We start from the raw sequence: 23,531 nt of genomic DNA, 5'->3' as shown, positions 1-23,531 counted from the left end.
GACTATTGAACCATGAATAACTAGCAAATGTACATAGTTAGATTTAAAACTATTTCATCGCAAAATGTAGTTCCACAACATGAATTTATTATGTCAATAAAAAGCACAGCTTGATTTTTTTCCCCCATGGTCTGGCATCCTAAAATTAAACATATCTCAACAGTTGCCAAACAGAGCATCTTTCAGAAATGGGACTTCAAAACAGCATTCTAGTTTAGAATATGAAACAAGAGGAAAGAGCCAGCTCTTTTTTGATATTTGAGATACTAAAGCTGTACTGAGGCTTTCATATGGAAGTAAACATAATGTAGAGTATATGGAAATCTATTTTTAAATTACCCTCTATCATTTATTAATTATTCAGGCATAAATATTCACCATAGATGACGTTGGCTCAGCTGGAAAAGGGTGTCCTTTGGCCTAGTTCACTGCTCACAAGTTAGACTGATGAATAATGGGCCTAGGGAAAACTCACGAGCTTGCTTTCTACCACCAGCCCATGAGAAATCTACAGAGAAACAGTAGTACTTGTCTAGCAGAAGGGGTACAGGACAAAGGATTACAAAGGTAAGATGCATGTGAGTGCTATAGATGCTCTTGAGTTACTCAAACCGTGGAAGTACAACAATGCTGCATATATCTCTTGCATAAAATAAACTACTTTGGCATTACATGATTACAAGTTACTTCAATGCTGACAGTTGCACTCTGATCGAAGAAGAACCATCCAGAAAAAGACTGCTTAAAGAATTAAATTTTGATTTACATTTTAAAAAAAAAAATCTAAATGTCTGTAGACTGCGTAAGACATTTATTGTACCTACATCAAATGCATTTAGAATTGAGCATAGGATGGCTTTTGAAAACAACAATTAACCTTACTCTGATACTGGTATTGAGAATTAAATAATTAATGAGTTTCCAGCAGATCTGCTTACAGAATGCTACTTTATGCAGATGAACAGCATTTTGGACTGTTTATCATCATGAAAGGCAATTTTAAAAAAGAAGCATTGCAATCAACTATGGCTGGGTATAGCGCATTTCCTGTCACGCACCCTGTTGCTCATCAAGTGACATGGATCCAAGCTGTTTGTTAACCACAGAAGAAGGAGAATCTGAAACAAAAATGAGATTTCAACTTAAAACATAAGCAGCAGAGAACTGCACAGCAATGTCACGATCACATGTTAGTTTAAAATAAAAAATAAAAAGCAGCAACATAAGGAAGCTTTGGGTTTGCTTTATGAGCAGCCAGCCATATTGCATTTTCTAGGCATGACAGAAGCAAAGCCACTTGTTTCAAATCACTACGTATTTCTTTAGGTAAAACAGGCTGTTTTACCTGAACAGGCTGTTCAGGCTGAAGAGCCTGAAGCTTGCTGACATTGATATTGAAAATGCTTGTCCGTTACCAAGGCTTTTGGCATGTTGTTCAAATTTCTAAAATGTCACAAAGAACACTGAAGAGTTATGACTTCAAAGCCTTTACCAGCTTTCAAATGTATTAGATGACACTAGTACTTCAAACTGTGTGCTAAATGTAACTTTCAGAGTACTTATACTTCAACATAAAATACTCATGGCATACCAGTATCTTCAATATTTATACCTATAAACATAAAACGTAAAAGATGAGAGGATTTGCAGATATAACAGCATATAAACTGTTTTTGTAACATTAAAGCACCAAAATAGATCCCACTCAGATGACAGTTCAATTCAATAGCATTCTTAGATGCTATACCTCTGTAGCATCTGATGATTGAAAATTTTTTCATGAGTTTAACACAGTACCACATCAACCAGTCTTATAAAAATTCTCACCTAATCACAGAAAAAAAAATGGAGGAAAAAAAGCAGCAGTTAAATGCATTTTCCCACTGGATACTACCAGTTAATAACCATCACCAGCACTGCATTCATTGTGCAAACAAATGACAGATGCTAAGTTCAACATCGTCTGTGAAGTCTATTTTCCTTGTCGTCTCTGAAGACCAGACCTTACTTCCATATTGTTGTAAAATGGGCTGATGTACATAAATTAGTGCAGTATTTCAAACATAATATTGGCTAGGCTACCATATCTGAGTTCCACTTGTTGATATTCTGTTATAAACAAATTCATGCTAAACTAAATGGCTTTAATATCCTGTATTATAAATACAGCCATAGTGTGCAAAAAAAAATCACAGCATGCTGAAATAATTTTAACATTAATTTAAATTCTATATAGGGAAAGCAATGAAATAATACATTCTCTCCTACAGGAGGTTCACTTTGAGGTTTGGGCCAGAATAAACAGCATGACCCATTTTGTAGAATAGACATATAACCTGCTAAATTAACAAAGCTAATTTAAAGATACATCCTCAAATGAGACTTCAGCTACCGGTGCAAGAATTACAGCTTGTTTCTTCATTACACTAATACCTAGCATTGCGTGGGAGGGGAGAAGCAGTGAAGACTAAGGGAGTCTGAGGCAAGTTCCATGTGTTTTGGAGGCTGGCTTGTTTTGGTAGCTGGGCTCATACACTACTTCCATAATTAGGGAATAGAAATTGGCCTTAATTTGTCTTCATCTTTGTTCAGCCCTACCCGTGCCTTGCACCCAAGAAACCCAAGCCAGACCACAGAATTTGTCCTCCGGATTTAGATGGGGCTTAGCTCTTAAGTACGAGACCTGTAACATTAATATATTTCACTTTCCAAAACTGAAGTGTACTTTAAATGTAATTTCTAATTTAGAAGGGAAGTGCTTATAGGAGAGCATTATCAATGGAGTAGTAACACACTTTTAAGAATGTAAATATGAGGAAAAAAGCCGGTGTAAAGATGCACCATATCATACAATGATCTGCTTCTATTTCAGCTGACTCAGCACAGGAATTGGTATGCATCTCCCAAGGGTGGACTGGGTTGAATCACATTCACAGCTATGAGCCCACGGCTGGGATTAACTTCTAGCGAAGTGCTAAAGGCAAAGGAGGTCTTGTATAGCAAGCTGAGAAGACTAAATCACAGAAGACAGTGATTCTCAGTTGAGCCCTGTTCTTACAGTCCAATTCTTTCCACGTGCTTATATGTACTGTTTAAGAGACATATCATGCCGCCTATCATTTTACTTGGCTGGAAATGCTAATCTCATCAGCTCTTTAATTCAGGCCAACACAAATAGAATAAACATGACTAAATAAACACAGTATAATTATAAGCATAAGAAATTACATTTACTACCCTTACCAGTACTTCCAAATTTTATTGGCTTTAAGTTATAAAGCAGTAAGTAAACAGAAGCTTTGTTTTGCCATATGTATCGTTCAATCGCTCAGTAAAAACGAAACAATTTCTAGGTAATAATGCTAACATAGGCTTAAGTGTCCCACATTTCACTCTTATTTTGGTATCTTCTTACAATTTTAGTGGAATTAATCCACTAAATTGAACATTAATCCAAGAAATTAAACACTTGTTTTAATAATTATGAGTAACTGCTTTGTGCAATGACTAAGCTCTCTGTTAAATATTTTGAACTTAAAATAGATGCATTTCCATACTTCAGCATTTAAAAATTGCGAAGAATCTAGTAATAAAAACTGCATTCTTATTACTCAGATTATGTAAGATACGTGCACACTACACACAGCTACAGAAACATGTCCTGTACACACTGACTTGTAATACCAACTCTGTTTCTTTTACTTCAAGATCAGCTGGTTCATATTTCTGTAACTTCTTGTATTGTATTTTATTCACTTGAAGTTCTCAACAAGAGAAACAAAGATCTCTTCAATGCCTTGCTTCAGTTTATGACCCATTACTAGTTAACGGTGATATATACGTGGCATATCAGCATGTGGCAGAGGAGCAGTAACTACAGGTTATAAAGGTTTAATTTCTTTGTCGTTTGCATATAGCACATACACAGTTATTTAAATTCTGTGTAGGATGTAAATGTTATGAAATGCCTCAAAAATGAAAGCCAAGTCTAGACTTTACTGGAGAAAATATAAAATAAAAAATTTATCGTAGTTTCCTCTTAAATAAAGTGGCTACCAAAAAAAGTCCACATCTGTTCAACAGCTAAGAAAAGGCTTGAAGACAAAACAGACCTGATACATATAGCATAATCAGCTTCTGAAACCCTGCCAAGTTTACACAATACTTTATGCAAAGTATCCACTGAAACATAGTCTCTTTGCCATCTGAGAATGAAGTATATTCTTCTCCAGCATCAAATCAGCCCACTGTGAATCATTACTTAGTTAACTCATCTTTGTATCCAACAGCATCATAAGCTTTTGAACATACTTCTCACACTCCTCTAAATAGTATACTCTATCAGTCCTCTCAATAGTGAGGGCTGACTATTACAGGAAGTTTACAAATCTTCATGTAACCACTACAAGTCCTTAGGCTAGGAGGAGACTGAATAACTACCATACAGTCTAATAGCATGGCAACCTTTCCTATTAAGCCAGTAAGAGCTTTCAGCACTTGACATTTTCTACTGTTAATTTCTTACATGACTGAAGTATTTTTCTCCCCATGTCTATGGCTATGATAACTGAGCTGCTGTAATTGCAAAGACAAAGACTGAGAATGAAATACAGGGCAGAAGAAATGACCTTAGTCTTACACTGGCTACCCAAGAACATAGCAAGTATAAATTATATCAAGGTAGAGATTGAGAATTTGCAGCCCTGGGCCAAATGAAAGCTATGACTTCATTTCATATGGTGGCAGATGCATTTTAGGGTGTAATTTCTGTTTGAAAATTTACAACTAGTAAAAAGATGGTGAAGGGTCTGGAGGGCAAGATGTATGAGGAGCAGCTGAGGTCCCTTGGTTTGTTCAGCCAGAGCAGAGCAGGCTGAGGGGAGACCTCATGGTGGCCTGCAGCTCCCTCACGAGGGGAGCGGAGGGGCAGGCGCTGAGCTCTGCTCTCTGGGGACAGCGACAGGACCCGAGGGAACAGCATGGAGCTGGGACAGGGGAGGGTCAGGCTGGGTGTTAGGGAAAGGTTCTGCACCCAGAGGGTGGTCGGGCACTGGGACAGGCTCCCCAGGGCAGTGCTCATAGCGCTATGCCTGACAGAGTTCAAGAAGCATTTGGACAACACTCTCAGACACATGGTTTGATTTTTGGGTGGTCCTGTGTGGGGCCAGGAGTTGGACTCAATGACCCTTGTGGCTCTCTTCCAACTTAGGATGTTCAGTAATTCTATGAAATCTACCTTTCAAGGCAATCGTTTAATAAGTAGAATGGTTAAATTTGCAAATTCATTGTTACATGAAGAATGACAAATATTTGAGTACTAGTTCCATCTAAGTCTGTGTATGTGCTCTTTTGCTCCTCAGTGATACTAAACAAAACAATCAGACCTTCCCATTAATTACGCTAACATTTAAAGGACATTGCAAATCACAACTCCAAGAGGCAGAGGTAGGATCCAAACTAACTACAGTACATTTCTGACTCCTCTACTCAAAACAATCACTTAACTTAAAGCTTCAAGGTTGTGTCATAAGGGATTCTACAGTATGCAGATCCACAAGCAACACCAGGAGTAAGAATCACCGTGCATCTTTGAAGGAGCATAAGGAAAGAGATGGGCAAGACAATATCGAGTGATACTCAGACCAGTGCATACTTCAGATAGGCAATAAAATATCCACAGACTTAATTCCAGCTGAACATTCTACAGATACGGTTATAACCTAACTTTTTTCCACCTTAATTTCAATTTTACAATCCAAAATGAAAATTGGAGATCAAGATCTACTTACTGCAAAGGTTTTGCCTCTATCAGTACATATCTTTGAGTTAATAAATTCTGATGTTCAGTTTGCTAAAATAAGATTTGTAGGTTTGTAATTTCAGATTCGATTATTATTATATTAGCTTTTCCTGCCAGGAAACTGATGCCACCTACAAAAACACTGCCAACATCAGTTTTCTTGTTCTCTTCCTGCAAGTAAACAGGCACCTATAATCAACATGACAGCCCTCCAGGATTAATGGTTTTCAAACAATCTGAAAACTCTGTAAAACTTCCTGCTGCAGGAAATAATTCAAAGTTTCAAAGTTCAGTAAATACATATTGTAACTAGAACACTAGCCACTGTTATATCAAATTGTTCCACAAGGCTCCAGATAAATGAATATATTAAACCATAGCAAGCCAACCTGTGAATGTATGTCAGTCCTTACAAGCCTTACCCCAACTACCACAAAATTTATCCACAGAAAAAAGCTGCTAGATATGTTGCCCTTATGTTTACTTTAACACTAAATATACTGATTTTTCACACTTACAGCATGCACCCTGTTCATTTCTACATAGTGCCATGACAAATTTTGCTTCAAGTTCATGTCTTAGGTTTAACTCTTTATTCATAAACATGCTTCTATTCCAACTTAGAACTTTTTCAAATATGTTTTATTATAAAAATCTCCAAAGCTTTCTTATAATCATTTTTAATCTAAGACAAGAATGAAGAAAGGAAAAGTCATATTTTAAAAAACAAAGCATATTTGGGGACTTAGGCTTACTACAAGTACTTTCCCGTATATTTACTGCAAAAACACAGCATTTAAGAGTGTCAAGCTTCTGTTTTACTGAATTGTTACCTTGATTTAGAACACATGCTAAATCAAAGCCATCTTAAATGTTACTACCAGATACAATTAACTGCAATTCAGTAACAAGTGTGTAAATAGATTGCCCTATTCAGGACATAGCAATTTCTTGGTTAGCTGCTCTAACAAACACTGCACATACTTGATTGTGTGCACCCAGGAAACTTTTTCCATATATTATCATTGAACTATATAATCCAAAAATGTTAGATAAATGAAATCTGTTATTATTACTCTTTTCCTAACCATGTGATGATAAACACCACCACATGCAAAGTAAGACGAGCAGCAAATGCATTAGCTGTCTTGTTCTGGAAGTGAAGCATCTCAGCAAACAATAGCAGCACAAACTATAACTACGTTAGCTGCTTAAGAAACCTTGACAAATGACAACCTGATGCCTGAGGGTCCTGTGAGGAGCCCTTAGAGGATGACTGATCAGAGGAGGACTGTGGTGCTGAACCCTCAGCTAGCTCTCGCTGTCTCTGTTGTTCCTTCTTAAGCCTCAGCCGCTGTAGACCCCTACGGATTATAGCTAACTCGGGTCCCATTAACTCTGACAAATGGAAGAAGAAAAAAAAAAGTATGTAAAAGAAAGAAGCATCAAACATACAATATACAGAAGCGGGGGTGGAACAGGGGACTGACCAAAGAGAGAAGCAACAGATACTAAGTGTAATTAAAGTGATAAAAACTTTACAAATCAGTCTACTGACATCTAGAAATGATAAAATTAAATATTTTAATTGCTCTTCTCTTCTTAAATGCACAAATCATAGGATTTTAAAGTTCATAAAGTTCAAAATTCACATCATACAATGCACCCCTCCCCATCTATAACACTTAAAACATTTATCAAATAATTATGAGGAAAACAAGACAAGATAGAAAGAAAAGAAAAAAGAAAAGATCCTGACTGATACAAAACAAAGCAAATGACAGAAGTATGCATTCTCAGGTTCCTAGCACACAGAACAAATCAGAGCATTTGTAGTGGAAAATTATGCAGCTGTGATATACAGGTAGATTTTCAAAATCAATGTGATGGCTTTCTGATGTGAAAAAAAAAAAAATACAATTTTGGTCAAAACAAACCTGTGCAAAAAATAAAATGTGGATTATGGAAAGAGGTGACAGAACAGCATCTAATGAAAAAAAAATACATTTTACCATGAACTCATGTTTACCTCAGACATTTCCAATGGGTGAGGACTCAAAGTTTAGAAGCACTGTTAATTGGTCCACCAGAGAAATCAATTTATTGGATCATAAAGATTTCTTAGTATTATTCTCTTAACATACTATTCTTGCAGATCAATCTTTAGGGACTTCAATGTGTTCGTCATTTTGTCTTTATTCATTTTTAAGTTATAGCATTTTGGCATGGACCAGTCTACTGTCTGATTATCAGTATTTATTTATCTTGCAAACTACTATAAAACAGGTGTCTAAGTCGTTTTTCATTCTTTCTATGCTCTTTGCAGATTTCCTCCACTTACACAAGCACTGTACAGCAAGTGCTTCTGTTCATACAATACAGACTGTCTCATTATTAGCAATAGCTGAAGCACAACGTTGAACTGAACTGCTGCTAACTACTCTCACCTATAATAAAGGAGGGTCAAGAAGCTGATTTAGACTCATATATTCACATCAAGTACTCTAGCTAGTTTTGCTACCAACTGGTAGCCCAGATCTATCCTGAAAGCATTTTTATCAAGGACACCCTGGAGTACTTTGCAGACATAAGGAAATCTGCAAAGAAAAACATCAGCACTATGAAATCTTCAAGTACTAAAGAGCATTACATTGGCATATCACTTTTCACCCAAGCAAAAACTAAGCTTTACACATATTCTGTAACCCTCGTTCACTTAATGAAGCATGCAAATTTAAAATTTTGTTTCACGAAAAGAAACAAACACAAAGCTATAATCCAATCATTCAACAATTTAGTGGCAGGCACTGGTTAATACCCACTGTCTTAAGCTTTAATGTCTTCGCCATAATACCACTTCTGGAAAATACAACCTGCCAGTTTATGGTTGATGACATATAACAAGAAGGAAAAAGATATAATTCCTAAGAGGAATATGGTATGAAAGAAATTTGCTATGAATAATTTTCATGTGATGTGAACGTTTATGGAAATTAAAAAAAAAAAAAAAAAGAGGAAGTACTTTATGGAAGTATCAATGGTGTCTCAATGGTTGTCAGTACTTGCTGCTGATTTATCTCCACTCACTTCCAGAGACGGTTACAATTTAAGACTTAATAAGAACTGCAATTCAAAATGTAAAGATATAACTACTATCTGGAATAAGTTTAATTACAGCATCTTTTAACACATTTCAGAATCTCTAAGCAAATGTTTATTTTGCCAGCAAATGGACTGAGGAAAGAGAAACTGAAAGGAAAAAAAAAAAAAACAAAAAACTGAAGCTGTTACCCCTTTCCCATTCAAAATTTATACGCAAATCTACTTTATATCAGAAAGACATTAAATTATTTTTTACCTTCATGACAAGCATGAAAGTCTCCAGCAATCATACCATCTCATTATAGAAAAAAAATTATTCAAATGTACTGACAAGAGCAGGCTACTGAGATGTCCCTCAATGATCTTGTTGATTATTTGTAACTTATTCAAATGCTTCAACTGTGTTCCTCTAGAATATACATTCTTATAAAGAGACTTTTCCCAACAAGCTCCAGCACTGATTGGAGCTCCGACTATTTTTTGAATACATACTTTTTTTTCCTAAAAACAACAACAACCACTACCACCACCACATTAAGGGATGAAGTAATGCACATGCAGAAGCTCAAATGCTCATCACATGGTATATTTTCTGGAAGACCACACTAACAATATATTTGAATTAAATGTGTAAAGGTATTGCTATTTCAAACACAGGCTTACTATCAGCATCTCTATTCAGTACAGAAATCTGTAGAAATGAGTTATGAAAAGCTGTTTGTAAGCCTGTTCCATGGTATGCCACAATTCTAAAAAAGTCATTACCCTAGATCATATTCCTCACTTGCTAACACTTTGCTATGACATTCAAGCTTTTATCTGCCACCACTTAGAAAGCCTCTCACTTTTCTTCTTCCATTTTGCAAACTGTTTCTCCAGTCATCCATCTTTTACAACACACCTCTATCTGGTCTTCTTACTCAACCCCACTATATTTAAACTAACATGCCTGTCATCACTTTCCCTGTCCTGTCACCCCCAAAAGCAGCAGGTTTTATCCACATCTAAGTGCAGCTACACAAACTCAGGGAAATCCTGTTCTTGACACAGAGTTCAGTGTTTTCATATTATAAACTGGAGGCTGCAAGAAAAGAAACTCTCCTGACTGAGCACCATCATGGGTTATGTAAGTACACAAACATTGCACAAGGAAAATCTACATTGAAGTGTACCCATTCATAACTCCATTACTGCTACTCTGCCCAAGAACTTCCCCTCTCTCTGAATTTGTCCATGTTACCCAAAGAAGACTTCTACAACGTAAGTGTTTTTTAAAAGCAGTACAAAATGCTTACTTTGGCATGTTTAAATTAATTTAAATTTAATACTTAATACTATTAAATTTACTCCTGCAGGAGTCCTGTAGACTACTTGAAGATGATACTTGATCCTAACTAAATCCGCATATGGTAATAAGGAATACCAGACATAGGGACTTTTTTTTTTAAGCAGCAGCAGCCCATCTGACACCCTGTGTAGGTGTAGTCAAAGAACCTATCAAACATTATACTAGATTAAACTAGAAAGTTTCCACTGTCTGTCAACAAAGCAAAACAACCACCACTACCACTACCCCTTCCAAATCTGAATACAAGGAGAGTCTTAAGTCTAAAGCAACATTGGGAAAGAGGAAATGCTCTACATAAGAGCTGAAGTGAACAATAACAATTTCAGCTGCATGCTAGCACAATAAACTTTTACTTAGAAATTCGGACATTCTGAGACAAAGAAGAAAATACATGATAAAGGTGTCATGCATTCTTTAAAAGGCAGGATAGAAAATGAGTAATTCCAGAAATGTTATTTAGTGCATTATCATTATGCAACCCACAAATTTTCAATGATGTATCTTGAAGTAATTACTTTTAATGTGGGACATACTCAATGCTGGTCAATGCTCCAGAATATACCAACTACCTTAAAAAAAAAAAAAAAAAAGAAACACAACTAAATGGACCAAAATGAACCCTTGGTAATGGTGTATGTGGTCTTTGGTGGCTATTCTAGTTCCAAAGATAGCAGCTGCTAAACTGGGTTACAATGAATTGGAGCAGACTCCTAATTTTCTGTGTGTTGTGAAAAGCTTGATATTGCAGCAAGCCTACATAAACAGTAATAAAAAACATAGGTGACTAAAAGCCTCAGCTACTAAACAAGTTTTCTAGCATTCACTTATGGAAATAGTATCTAGATTGTTTGCATTGTTATGCTTCTCCTCACTGTTTATTTTCTTTAAATAAGAAGTATCAGAATAACTGCAAGGTTTGAAAGAATGACTCATTTAATGAATTTCAACTTATGCCTTTAGCTTCCCCATGTTTAAAATACTATATACCTGGTCATTTCTCAACTGTCTCAGAGATTTTTGGCTGCAGCAGCCACAGTACACTGAAAGGCAAAATTTTTTCTGTGAAATCCCAAACTCTGCTATACTCACTCCCCTACATCCACTTAGGGCCTGAAGATGCTTTCAGTCATCTTTTCTAATTACAACAACGTGGCATGTTTGTTTTTCATTTCCCCAACAGAACTGGTATAAGATAAAAGGTGAATTTATACCAAAAAAGTGTGATTTTAAAAAAAAATCAGATTTGAGCCTCTAGATGTTCACATCAGCCTATCTCCCACAGTTTTGAAGTCTAGAAACTCACTTTAAAAAAGTAAAAAAAAAATTTAAAAAAATCTTATGCAACTCTAGTGGCTGTGGCATTTTTTCCTGCATGGAGGTGCAAAAAAGAAGGTCAAAGCATAAGGTGCTCTTTTACTTCTGCTCAAATAAGTTTCTGACATAGACGGTGAAATATATTTTCTTCCCCCATCCTCTTACCCCACCAGAAGAACAAAGTCTGTATTTAAAACAGATGAGCTTCTTCAAGATTGACAAACTTAAAAAGCAATATGTAGTACAAATTATCAACCAATAATGGACTCTCATGCAAAGTGAGTCCTGTCTACCCAGATACTTTTGAGAAGAAACCAGTAACATTGCTGACGTGTGTATTACCTCTGATTAACAACAGGCATAGATTCTGCTGTTCATTGCGCTGACACTGCTACAGCCAAATCACAGTTGAAGAAGGCATGACGTTAATTATACGTCAGGAAGAGAACAATGAGATAAGGAAAAATTAAACCTTTTTTTTTTTTTATATACGTTTCTATTTCAGAGGACAATAATGCTTACCCCTTTCTTCAGACAAACGAACACAGTTGAGTTTTACGCTTTCTTTAAACTGAAGCTGTAGTCACTTTGTAACTATGAAATACCTAGTCTCACTAAAGATGTTCATGTGAAAAAAAACAACAGATTTAGATCAATTACTCCAAATACCCTAAAATAAAATTCTTTCTTATTGGAAGGGGTTTTCATAAACAGTGACAAGATGAATTACTTCTCACCAGACTGATGGAGCACAGGTTGAGCTGAGGCCCCCAAAGAAGGCCTTTGTTCATTATCAGGAGAAGACAATAATGAAGTTGAAGGGGGACTTCCTGTTGAAGATGATGTTGAAGGAGCTTGGGCTGACATTGTAGAAGATGAAGATGATTGAAGTTGTTCAGAACCATCTACTTCCATTGCAGTTTCTGATTCTGTACTATGTGGCACGTTATTAGTAGCAGGAGCATCCGCCCGATTAGTCCCACCTTTGTTTAAAAAATAGAAAAAAGCAAACAACAAAGGCTCAAAGGTAAACTCACTCTGTCTCTAAAGACCCCTTTGCACTATCATTCACATGGCATCCAGATGTACTCATTTCTTCAGAATACACTAAAAATTTAGTTTATACCTCAGAAAGACTGATATTCAAGGCCTTTACATTCAGCATAAGCATACTTCTTATCGTAATTATTATTCTTGAAAATAAAAAAAGGAAATCACCTCTGGACCGCGATCTTCCTCGCCCCCGATTGCTTTGTGCAACTTCACTAGCTTCTTCAAACCATCTTGACAGCATGTCTGACATCCTCTGCATTAGAGAGACATTAGGACTTTGCTCCCCTGTAAAAATAGTAATGCTAAAGTTTGACAAAAGCATTCTTCTCTTCCATTCATTCCTCCCCCCATTACCTCTTCCACTGAAAAAAAGAATGCACTACATACTACATAATTACATAACTAGTAATCCTCTGAACCAATGCTACTTTTCCATACAACAACAGTGCAAAAATTGCCAGCTGAGCATGGCATTACAAAAAAAAAAAAAACAAAAAAAAACCAAAAAAAACTCCTAAAGCTTTTAATTATTCTCTACTTTACAAATAACTTTTGTAAACATGACATTGCAAAAATATATGTCATTCAGTTTTAAATGCTGGTTAAATAAGAAAGCCCAGATTGTTATGTTCTTTACAGCTAATTATAAAACAACAAATTTTATCATAAAAAAAGACATGATGCTTTTAACATTTCCAGAATGCTTTGTGATTTACTTTTACCTCATGAACACAATTTAGTAAAACAGCAGAGCTCTTTTAGGGTATTTAATTTCTACATTTGGATTGCAAAGACTCTTAAGCAGCAAAATCTTTGCATGCATTTTCTTTTAACACAACCGAAAGTATTTCCTTCTCATTTTATTTCTGATTTTATTACATACAATTTTTTTTTTCCAGGAAAGAAGATTCCATTTGTAAAGGGCTGAAATGGAAAGTTTGAATCTTTAAACGTGTTTTGTATTCTATAAAATGCTTATTTATCTTCTTGAACACACTGATAGCTTCCAATAGAAAATGATTCCACTGGACCTGACCATTCCATTCATACTGCTGTAAAATAACTTCTGCTGGTCCCTCAGCCTCTTTTGAAATATGTAACTTTTAAACAACTTTTAAAAATTTTGTATTCAAAGACCTTAAGAAATGAAATCATTGTGAAGTACAATTACTTATCAAAACATATATGGAAAAGATATTTTAATACCCTGCAGACTAAAGCTAACATTGAAAGATTCCAGAGCATACTCAGGAAAAACATGTACAATGAGAAAATGCCTCTCCTAAACATCAATTCTGCTAACCACATAGATGCTATAAAAGCTGCCAGACTGACCAAGTATCTGGAACAACTGGTTATCTGTCAGGGCTGCATATAAATTTCACAGCTAGGATATACCTTGAATATATCATCACCAGACCTTATCTTTAGATTACTTCCTTCACAGTTGAGTTTAAGAGACATTGTTGGGAAGGGAGAAGGGAAGGGGAAACACCAACCTAACCCCCAAGAAACAATGCCCCTCGTTCTCATTCCAGTGTCCACATCTATCCTCATTTTCATACTGTGGGTCTGACCCTCCCCTGGGATCCCCCACTCCCTCTCTATCTATACCCCAGGTAGAAGAGTTTTGGCCTCAAAAGCTTAAAACAACAAATGGAACGCAACAGCCAAAGAAAACAGGCAAAAGCCGGCTAATGATGGGAAGAGGGAGATAATGAACAGTTAACAGAAAAATAAGTCACAGGTCACTGCCTGCCTAACTAATGCAATACAGGTATTCTCCTGAACACATCAGTCACTATTCTATCAAGCAACACACAGTAAAGATACGGAAAGTTTGTTGTGACAAAGGAAAATCTAGCTAGTGTCTGTACTGGAAGAGTCCTTTTCTCATGTTTAATTCTCTCCCTGGAAGATTTACTTGATAGCATGGGGAAATAACAGCTAGAAGGACACTTAAGGTATTTAACTAAAAAAGAACTCATATAACAAGTAATTTTGAGCAGAGACAAAGCTGCTGTGGAATCATGAAAGCACCAAGTGAGCAGAATGCAAAACTGCTAACAATCAAATCCTGTGATATTAGAACAAGGGGTCACATGATAAAGCTAACAGAAACTAAATTTAAAAGACATGAAAGAAAGAAATAATCTAAACAGTAAGCAGTGAAATTCTGGATTTTTGTTTGCCATAGGAAATACTATAGACAGGTTCAAGAAGGGACTACAGAAATTCACAGGCAATAGAACCATAAGGAGAGCCTAAAGGAACAGATAGGAAATGTACCCTCTGAAGTTTCTAATCCAGTAACTGCAAACAGTGGCAGAGCAGCAAAGACAACAGACTAAAGTAAGAGGACAGGCTTGCAATCTCTCCCCAGATGGCATCACCTATTGTCAGTGTTGGATACAGAACCCTAGTCTACATGGACCATTGGTCTGTCCCAGCTGGACACATCTATTCCAGTTTCAGCAATCAAGAAGATGAGAAAACCAACAAAGATGATCTGGAAAGGGAAATGATAGGCAGAAAAACAGAGGAAAATTTAAGGGAATTATTAGTATCCTCACAACCTTTCTGAGCTAAACAGAAAGGCGTTATTAGACATAACAGCGATAAAGCATCCTCTGCCCTGCTTCAGTATCTCATTTTTTGACACTAAAGCATAACTTTTGAAATGTTCCACCTTCTGAAACCTCAAGTAATTGTGTAATATATTTACAAACATATATATTATATTATACATTACAAACATGAATATATGAGCATAAAAATTTTGTCACTACATATAAGCGTTTTATAAAAGTGAAAGAAAAAATATTAGAAACCTATTGCTTTGAATCCCAGTCCCCTACAGAGCATTTCATTTGCAACTTTGATTGTAGACGCAGCTTAACTACAAAAAGGGAAATATGCATTTGTTTTACCTCATAACCAGCAATAATGAAGCAAGCTCCCCTTGATTTACAGCAACCTAACAGAAGCAATGTAATTTTTCTGGAGAGAAGATTTTCAATTTAGACAATTTAAAAAATCACTACAGAACAGCAGTTCTCTGTTAAGTTATAAGTAAACACTCTTAAGACCTGGCTGATTCTTAAAACATGTGGACAGTTTTTTATCTGAAGCATTTCCATATTTCAGGAATACTTAAGAAAAACTGGAAAAAACAAACAAACAAACGAGCACCAACAGAAGAGAAGACAAAGGCAGCTCCCAGCAGCAGATACATTACCATCTCTCTCACGTTCACTCTCAGGCCTTGCTCTTGGTCCAGTATCTGACCAATCTCCTCTTAGCCTCAAACGTTTAACAGGAGGTTGCCGTAACTAGGAAAAAAAAAAAAAGAAAGAAAGGTATTATATAGTTATTCATATTGAACAGTACAGAATTCTGAGTTTAAAAATAAATGCCATACCTCCATTTTCTTAAGTTACGTAAATTTGTCTGTCACACAAAAAAATTAGTATCAGCCATATGCTCAGATCAGCTATGAATAAGCACAACACTGTATATATATATACTGGCAATAGTTTTAGCTATACAGAATTTCAGCAGTCTAAATCAACTCTTAGAAGTACTGCAGCTTCTATTTTACTCAGTATTACCTTTACCGTATTAATTGCGACATTCCATACTGAACAACAAATTCAGCCTGAATTCCACAGAAATATTCACCATACAGAAATTCATGCAGAAATTTTTATGAACAGAAACTTAAATTTCTTTTCTACCCTGTAATTTATTTATTTTTTGATAACAGTGTTGTTTTTTCAGCAAGGAGTACAAAACAAGTACTATATATGTGGTGCGACTTTTGCTAACTTGAAAAGAAACAGCTTTGCACATTCAAGAAGGCAGTTCAGAGTTTGAAATTAAGAGCACTGGCTGGATATATATGGCTTATACAAAGAAAACCAAACAAAAACAACAGTATTGAACTGTTGTGCTGTCAACTTGGGATTAAATGTGAAACCACCACTGCAGTGAAAGCATATTAAAGTATTAACTTTCAGGAGCCTGCAGATTCAGAAAAAAGCTTTACATTCCTTCTACTCTGTAGAACTTAAAACCAAACTGAAATAAAAATAGAATTTAAGTAATATTATCTGGCAAGAAAAGAATACAGGACATATTCTGTGCCTAAAGATGAAAAGAATACATAAAATCTGCTAACAGGTGGTCACAATCTTCTCTCTCTGTATAAGGCAAGCAATGAGTTCTCTACTGAATTATTTCATATCAGATTGCCGTTACATAGGAGAAAGGGTAAAATGCAGAACCATTCATTTGTGACAGTCATTTTTCTGTGGTTTTCTTTGCTTTTTTTCCTGTCTCAATCAGGTAACAGTCTAACTCAGCTGGACATTCTTCCTCAGTCCTATGAATCTACACCCAGTTATGGGCAACAGTATTTGTAATAGTAATAGGTGACTATTGCTCATTAAATACATCACTGTCTTTGCTAACAGGCCACAGACTTAATATGAAGCTAACAACAGCACGTACTGCTGGCTCACCGGGCTTTGTGTGGACTTTACTTGCTTGGAGCTTTCTTGTAGCTCATTTAGCTGCAACAGCAATTGTCTAGTGACTGGTTGATTATTACCTAATTTGCTGTAGTTTTCCTTAGAGTTGCATAAATGCATGGTGTGCAACCTGTTATTAGCAGCTTTGACATATACAGGAGGCTGCCAGCTGCTTAAATTGCATAAAAAGAATCAACTATGCCCATGGGTAACGAGCATAAATGCAGCATTAAGAAGTACAGGCATGGAATGAGGGCAAGAGATCTTGCATGTGTGGACGCATGGGAGGACACCAGAGGCACCTTCTCAGCAGCTCATCAATGGTTCTTTAATGTACTGTAAAGGTTGTGCCACAATGAAAACAGTTTCAGGGGGTAACAACAAGTATATAAAAGCAAAAAAACACGCCACATTGGCAGACTAATAACTGTCGTCCCAGTGAAGACAGCAGGATGCTGACTTGCTGTGAACTCCCTTGAGGCTCCTGTTTCAGACTAAAGATAAAGATCCCTGGACCCTAAGGAGCTTGTGAAAGGGTGAACATAATGCCAGAAAAATTGAGTGGATGGTTGGGGTTGGGTGCAGGGGGAGAGAATTATATAATTTAACTGTAGGTAAAGAGATGGGTTTTAAATTGATTAGAAAATTTAGGCTGGAAGGGTCAGCATCACTGTAACTGAACTGATAATAAATAACTGCTTGCAGTTTGTTTACACTGCTGAATCTTTTAATTCGGCTCTGTAGCAGTGGATCACCTCATTGGTCTAAACATTTTGTCTCCCCTCATTTCTGCCATTAAATGACAACTTTTACTAAAGAAAGTTTATACTTGATTTCAAGGAATATACTTTTGGTGATGTGGAAAACAGAGAATACACCTAAAGAGTGACTTGCCACATTTGCTGGTCTTATATCCTGATGTCACATAGATGCCTTCTCATCTTTAGAAGAGGAAAACCAGACAAACCTCTGTCTACAGTGCCTGATGCCTCACACAGGTAAGTGAACATGTGTGCAGACTAACACAATACTCTGCTCCACATACTTATTTTTAAATTCCGCAACTCATTAAGTTGCTAAAATGAAAACATCCTGAAGACTATCACAAAAGACAAGACTTTCCTCTAAGCAAAAGCTCATTGTAGCCAGAATTGCAATTTGCTTGTAACTGTCTGAAACAGTGCATATCTACAGTAAATATGTATTAAGAAAAGCCAGTTACTAAGTCCATCATCAATAGGTGCTGTGAATTCACAACGTACTGAAGAGCAGGTAACAAATAACTGTAAACTGAATGCCCATATAATGGTAGGCAATACCAGGCATTTTGTGTCAAAGTGGTTGACCCCGTACATTAGATACAGAGTACATAAATTTTGTCACACCGTGTAATTGGCACATTTCAATCTGCGAATAGACTTTCCTTGACCTCAGCCTACTACTGAAAAGAGGGAAAAAAAGTTCCTTTTCCATTTCATACATATGGCAAAAGCTACATTCTGCTTTTAACTACGATTCTCTTTCTGCTTTAGTTCACAAGTCTTCAACCTTTTGTGTTTTTTTAATAAGTATGTTCAGAAAACCGCACTGCACAATTTCATTGTTATTTCAAAAGATATTCTCCCTTAAAAGCTGCTGATATATATCAAGTGTGCTTTAAGGCATTTTGGCTAAGTTTTCAGAATCTCAGAATATATTATATCTTGAATTTAATATAGTTCTGTTGTTTTATATGATTGAATTACAGGGGTACAATAACTGAGACCCTCTTTGTCCACGGGGATGAAGCAAGTCAAAGTGCTCCGTGTCAAAACCCCTATAACATAACTCTTCTTTCAGCAACATTTAGTGTTAAACTTCCACTGAAAGCCTCTGTAAGTTAGGAATAGCAAAGTTTCCTTTAAAATTCCCCTGACCTACTATATTAGTAGGATTATGGTTGGACTTGATGATCTTAGAGGTCTTTTCTAACCTACATGATTCTATGGTAAGAAACTCTAAATTATCACAGAAATAAAGCTAAGAAGTGATCTGTGGTTCTCATTTCAACACAGGTACTCCAAACTCTAATCAACCCTGAGAAGATGCTATAATTTTCTAATAAAGTGAAACGGTCCCAGAATCCATTTGCAAAAAAGGCACTAAACGGTCAGCATCCACAAGATAACTTACATCCCATCTTGTGTGTCTGGATCTAGTTACAGAAAGATTATAGCTAACTGTGAATCTCTGCAGCACTCACTTATTTGTAGAAAACGTGAAACTGGGAAGAATTCAGAGATAATTTTATGTGCTTCCTGCTGCAAACAGCAGGTATTCCTCTACGGTCAGCCTATTTTATGCAAGACACCGAACAGTCAGGGTACCAACTTCTGTTCATATCAGCCTCTGCTGGACTTCCAGCATAAAGGAAACAGTCTGTATTTGCTAATCATTGGTACAACCAAGACCTGCTTCTTTGTTGTTCTCTTATCAAAATATACTGGACCAAAAAACAACAACAACACACACACAACTCCCCAGCCCCCCAAACCTGTCTGTGTAGACGTTCTACAACTATTCTACAACTAGTTCTACAACTATTTTTAAAACAATGCTTGAGAATGAAATGATTCATTTCAAGGGAAATACAACTAATAGGTGTGCCCCAAGGTGGTGGTAGTTGTGAGACAAAACATGAGAACAGGTCTTCTTAATCACTTGCCTCTTCTCGCCTCTCCTCAGCAGAAGGAACTTTAAGTTCTCGTGCTGTGTCATCCTTGGGATCGAACAAGTAGATGTAATCTGAAGAATAACTAACAAGGATCTCTTGACCATCTTCACTATAACATAGAGACGTTACTCTGCAGGATTTGTTATTGAGATGAGGAGGAACAAAACGTGCCACCATTCCAACAGTGCCCCTACCGGCATAATTCCCTGTGGGAGAGAGAGAAAGAGAGAATACATTTACTATTGCAAACTTTCAACCAGCAGTTTCTATATACTCCTTAGTTAACATCCAAAGAAAGATGACCAGAGAAAACCTAGGCAATCTGTAGCTTTTGCATTAATTTGGTTCTGAATACTAACATATCAGATCTTTCCAGTATATTTTAATTTTTGTTTACAAACTCTGTATGTAAATTATAGAGAAAGATGAAAATTTATACACACAAGCATGTTCATATATCACCCATCACATGATGGTGTGTGGATACTATCTGTAAAATTTAATACAAATGGAAATTTTGAAATATATGAAAACATTTACACAGCAATAATGCAACTATGTATCACCACACAAATTAGGAATTCATTCTACAGAACTTTGAAAATTTAAGGACATCTGTCTCCTCTTTACTCCCCCAAATGATCTAAAAATTTCCAGTTTTTCCTTGAGACATAACACTTATCCCTTTGAGACTGCAGAACTACATGATATATCAGACTTACATGATAACTCACCTCCATTCTATACACTAAAACAATCTTCAATTCTAGAATTAGAAACTTGCAAGCAGATTAAAATTACCTATAAGACAACTAACAGAGAAAAACAAACTGTTCCCAAAACACATTTGCCACAAAACTTTCCTGCACAGCCTGTCTGTTTTGGCTCAGCATGTGCAAAAGTCTGTCCTTGACAAGTTTGGAGTTTATCATCTCACACTGCATAAGGACTAAAACTGAAAGTTTAAAAGGTAAATCAGTAGCTTGCTTACTAGCAATTATCATGGAATATCTCATCCTTTAAAAAAGAAAAAGATACAAAAAAGCAAACAACAGCAAAGCACTAAACTCTACACCAATAGAACCAGAAAAACTAGTCTTCAAAATTTTGTCTTCTCTCTACTTTCCCCTATAGGCCTGCATACCCAAATTCATCTTACTTTTGTATTGTTACAAAAGTAGGTACAAAAATGAGAAAGTTCTGGTGGTTTTGGTTTTGTTTTGATTTTGTTGTTTTGTTTTTAAACAAAACTTCAGGGGAAAAGTAAAATCTAACATTTACGTAGTACCTTTTAATCAACCTCCCCAGAATCTGTTCCTCAGGCAGTTCTCACAGAATTTTGCTGACCACTATGATATAAGGGAGAAATCTTGTAAGAACATTAGCCAGCTGAGAAGATTGTTTAATGTTTATTAAGTGATCTTTACTGTTTCCTTTCTCCTCCATCACAATAATCAGCAGGAAATGCTGCAAGAAATGACAGATTGTGACACTGATTACTTTTATGAATGTGTATACACAGCCATGTATATTAATTCGCACATATGTCCAAACATAATCATACATTATGAGTAAGAGATACATTAGAATTGCATATTCACTGTGGCTTGCCGCTTTAAATTTTTTATAAAAACCTTTTAGATAAGCATCTGATGCATGCTTCCATTTCAAGAATTTGCAGCTTTTCAGTAAAATTATGTTCGATATAGCAACAATAACTGCAAAGCTAAACATATTGAATGACATTATGGAGTTCATAAGAACCCTTCCTGTAAGGAACAACACACTGCAGCACAGCAGAATATAAGAAGGGAAGACTTTAATTAAAATTTGAGTAGATCAGAGAAGACTGCAATCATTTGCTTTTTGGAATCTTGAAATCACATGTTTCAAGACAAAGGAAGAGACGTGACAGAATGGCCTTTTCTGCATTCAGTATATAACGTATTCTAAAATGGATAAAGAGATTGATTACTTATTTGAAGATTTCTATATTACCAAATACTAAAGTGAAATGACTCCACTACTGAAAAGCACAGTTCTCGGAGAACAAACCTATACTTCAATCAGTATTACACTTCAGTCATTCACCACCTATTTTGGAAGCAAACAAACAAACAAAAAGAACCTGAAATTGGGACTGCAAATAGTTAGAAAAGCTTACTATATTGTATGTTTCCCACCTGTTGCTCTTGTACCAAGCATTCGTCGATCATATATTCTTACTGAGCTATCAGAACAACCCACAGCAAGATAGTACGGGATTGGTGGACAGATAGCAACAGAAGTGGCAGCACGCCGACAGTTTATTAAAATATCCTGGAACAAACAAAAATACAGTGTTCAGACAATAGATTCGAGCATTTGAAGTATAATTTTATTTTTTACTTTAAGACACAGGCTCATTAGTCAAGGAGTTTTTGAGAAAAACAGATCTGGCCTTGTGTAGATAAGACTGTAAACATGCCAAACAGAAAATTCACTACAGAGAAGGAAAGCTATCAGAGAAAGAAATATATCATGAGATCAAATGAAAAAGAAAAAAACAAAACAAAACAAACAAAAAACAAACCACAGGAACAAACATTTGAGAACAGATAAGCGTAACAGATATAGAATTATAAACTAGCTTGCACGTTACATTTTCCTATGCAAACACAGATAATGATTTAGCTGGAAGAGGACCACACAGAAAGAGTCTAAGAATTAGAATAAGTTTCACCTATGGGCAGATAGTTGGATAAAGAATTTTATTTTAATATGATTGGGATTCAAAGAAACCCCTAAAACCAGGAAATGACACTTCAGTGTAAGTTTTTCTTCAATTCAACGCTGCTTCTGAATTCAAAACACAGCAGACACAACTAATACCTTACCTTCTGGAGAGTATTACCCATGACTAATTTGATCTAGTATAAATTGTTATCAAATCTTTCCTTATGGAGGGACAAAAGATGGTCAAAAACACAAGGGTGCAGCTGATTTTCCAAGATAATTTTTTGCCTCCAACTCTGCACTCTACTGTAACTGATGTAATCAAAACCAACAGATTCAGTTTCAAGGTAGAATCGTTTCTACCACATCTGAATCATCACACCAAAGTTCATAAACTAAAAAGATCCTAAAGTGATACTAAAAAAATACTAAAAAAAATGCCCAAACAAACTTTTTATTTTGTTTCTTGGGAAATATGTTGTCATCTCCACCAACGACCCTGAAATCTATTATTTCTAAAAGCCTTACCAGAATTCAAATCCTATGTTTGTATGATGTACAGCTCTACATTTAGGTCATCTTTATTAAAAGATTTCACTCTTACATCTTTACAATCTTCCTTTGTGCAACTTGTTTTGATTCGAGTATCAAACCATCTTACAGTGCCATCTTCACCACAAGAGAGGAAAGTATAGGGATCATTTGGTACTGTCATAATCTGATCAGGAAAAAAAAAAAAGTATTAATACTTCTGAAAATACCATTAATTTCAAAAGAAAAACATCAACATTTTGAGCAGACTGAAGCAGTTACAACTCAAGTCATGAATTCTACTGACACAAAGAAGAAAATTGAAAAAATGCTGATATCTTCATTTTCAATAAAAGATCTGAACTACTGAAAATAAACTGTGTGGTATGATGCACAATGTGAAAAATGTATAGGCTGAATCTT

At 35.9% G+C, this 23,531-nt stretch overlaps 1 protein-coding gene across 12 annotated transcripts in view; it reads right to left on the bottom strand.

Annotated features, from left to right (window-relative positions):
* DCAF6 (DDB1 and CUL4 associated factor 6) overlaps positions 1–23,531 on the bottom strand; it is an 83,371-nt gene that overhangs the window by 32,137 nt on the left and 27,703 nt on the right. For 4 of the 12 annotated variants that reach the window (XM_080586456.1, XM_080586461.1, XM_080586460.1 and 1 more), the window contains exons 5-12: positions 23,182–23,295; positions 22,046–22,181; positions 19,854–20,068; positions 15,856–15,949; positions 12,783–12,902; positions 12,302–12,547; positions 7,037–7,198; positions 1,059–1,118 (exon numbers count right to left, since the gene is read on the bottom strand). In XM_080586456.1, the coding sequence (XP_080442582.1) occupies positions 1,059–1,118; positions 7,037–7,198; positions 12,302–12,547; positions 12,783–12,902; positions 15,856–15,949; positions 19,854–20,068; positions 22,046–22,181; positions 23,182–23,295 (1,147 nt within the window). The remainder of the gene's footprint in view (positions 1–1,058; positions 1,119–7,036; positions 7,199–12,301; positions 12,548–12,782; positions 12,903–15,855; positions 15,950–19,853; positions 20,069–22,045; positions 22,182–23,181; positions 23,296–23,531) is intronic. The other 8 variants (XM_080586462.1, XM_080586464.1, XM_080586465.1 and 5 more) reach the window with 3 other exon arrangements.

The sequence above is a fragment of the Anser brachyrhynchus genome (assembly GCF_964034855.1).
Source record: "Anser brachyrhynchus genome assembly, chromosome: 1".
Taxonomy (NCBI): domain Eukaryota; kingdom Metazoa; phylum Chordata; class Aves; order Anseriformes; family Anatidae; genus Anser; species Anser brachyrhynchus.
The sequence above is the reverse complement of the archived record's forward strand: the minus strand, read 5'-3'. Positions and strand labels throughout refer to the sequence as shown.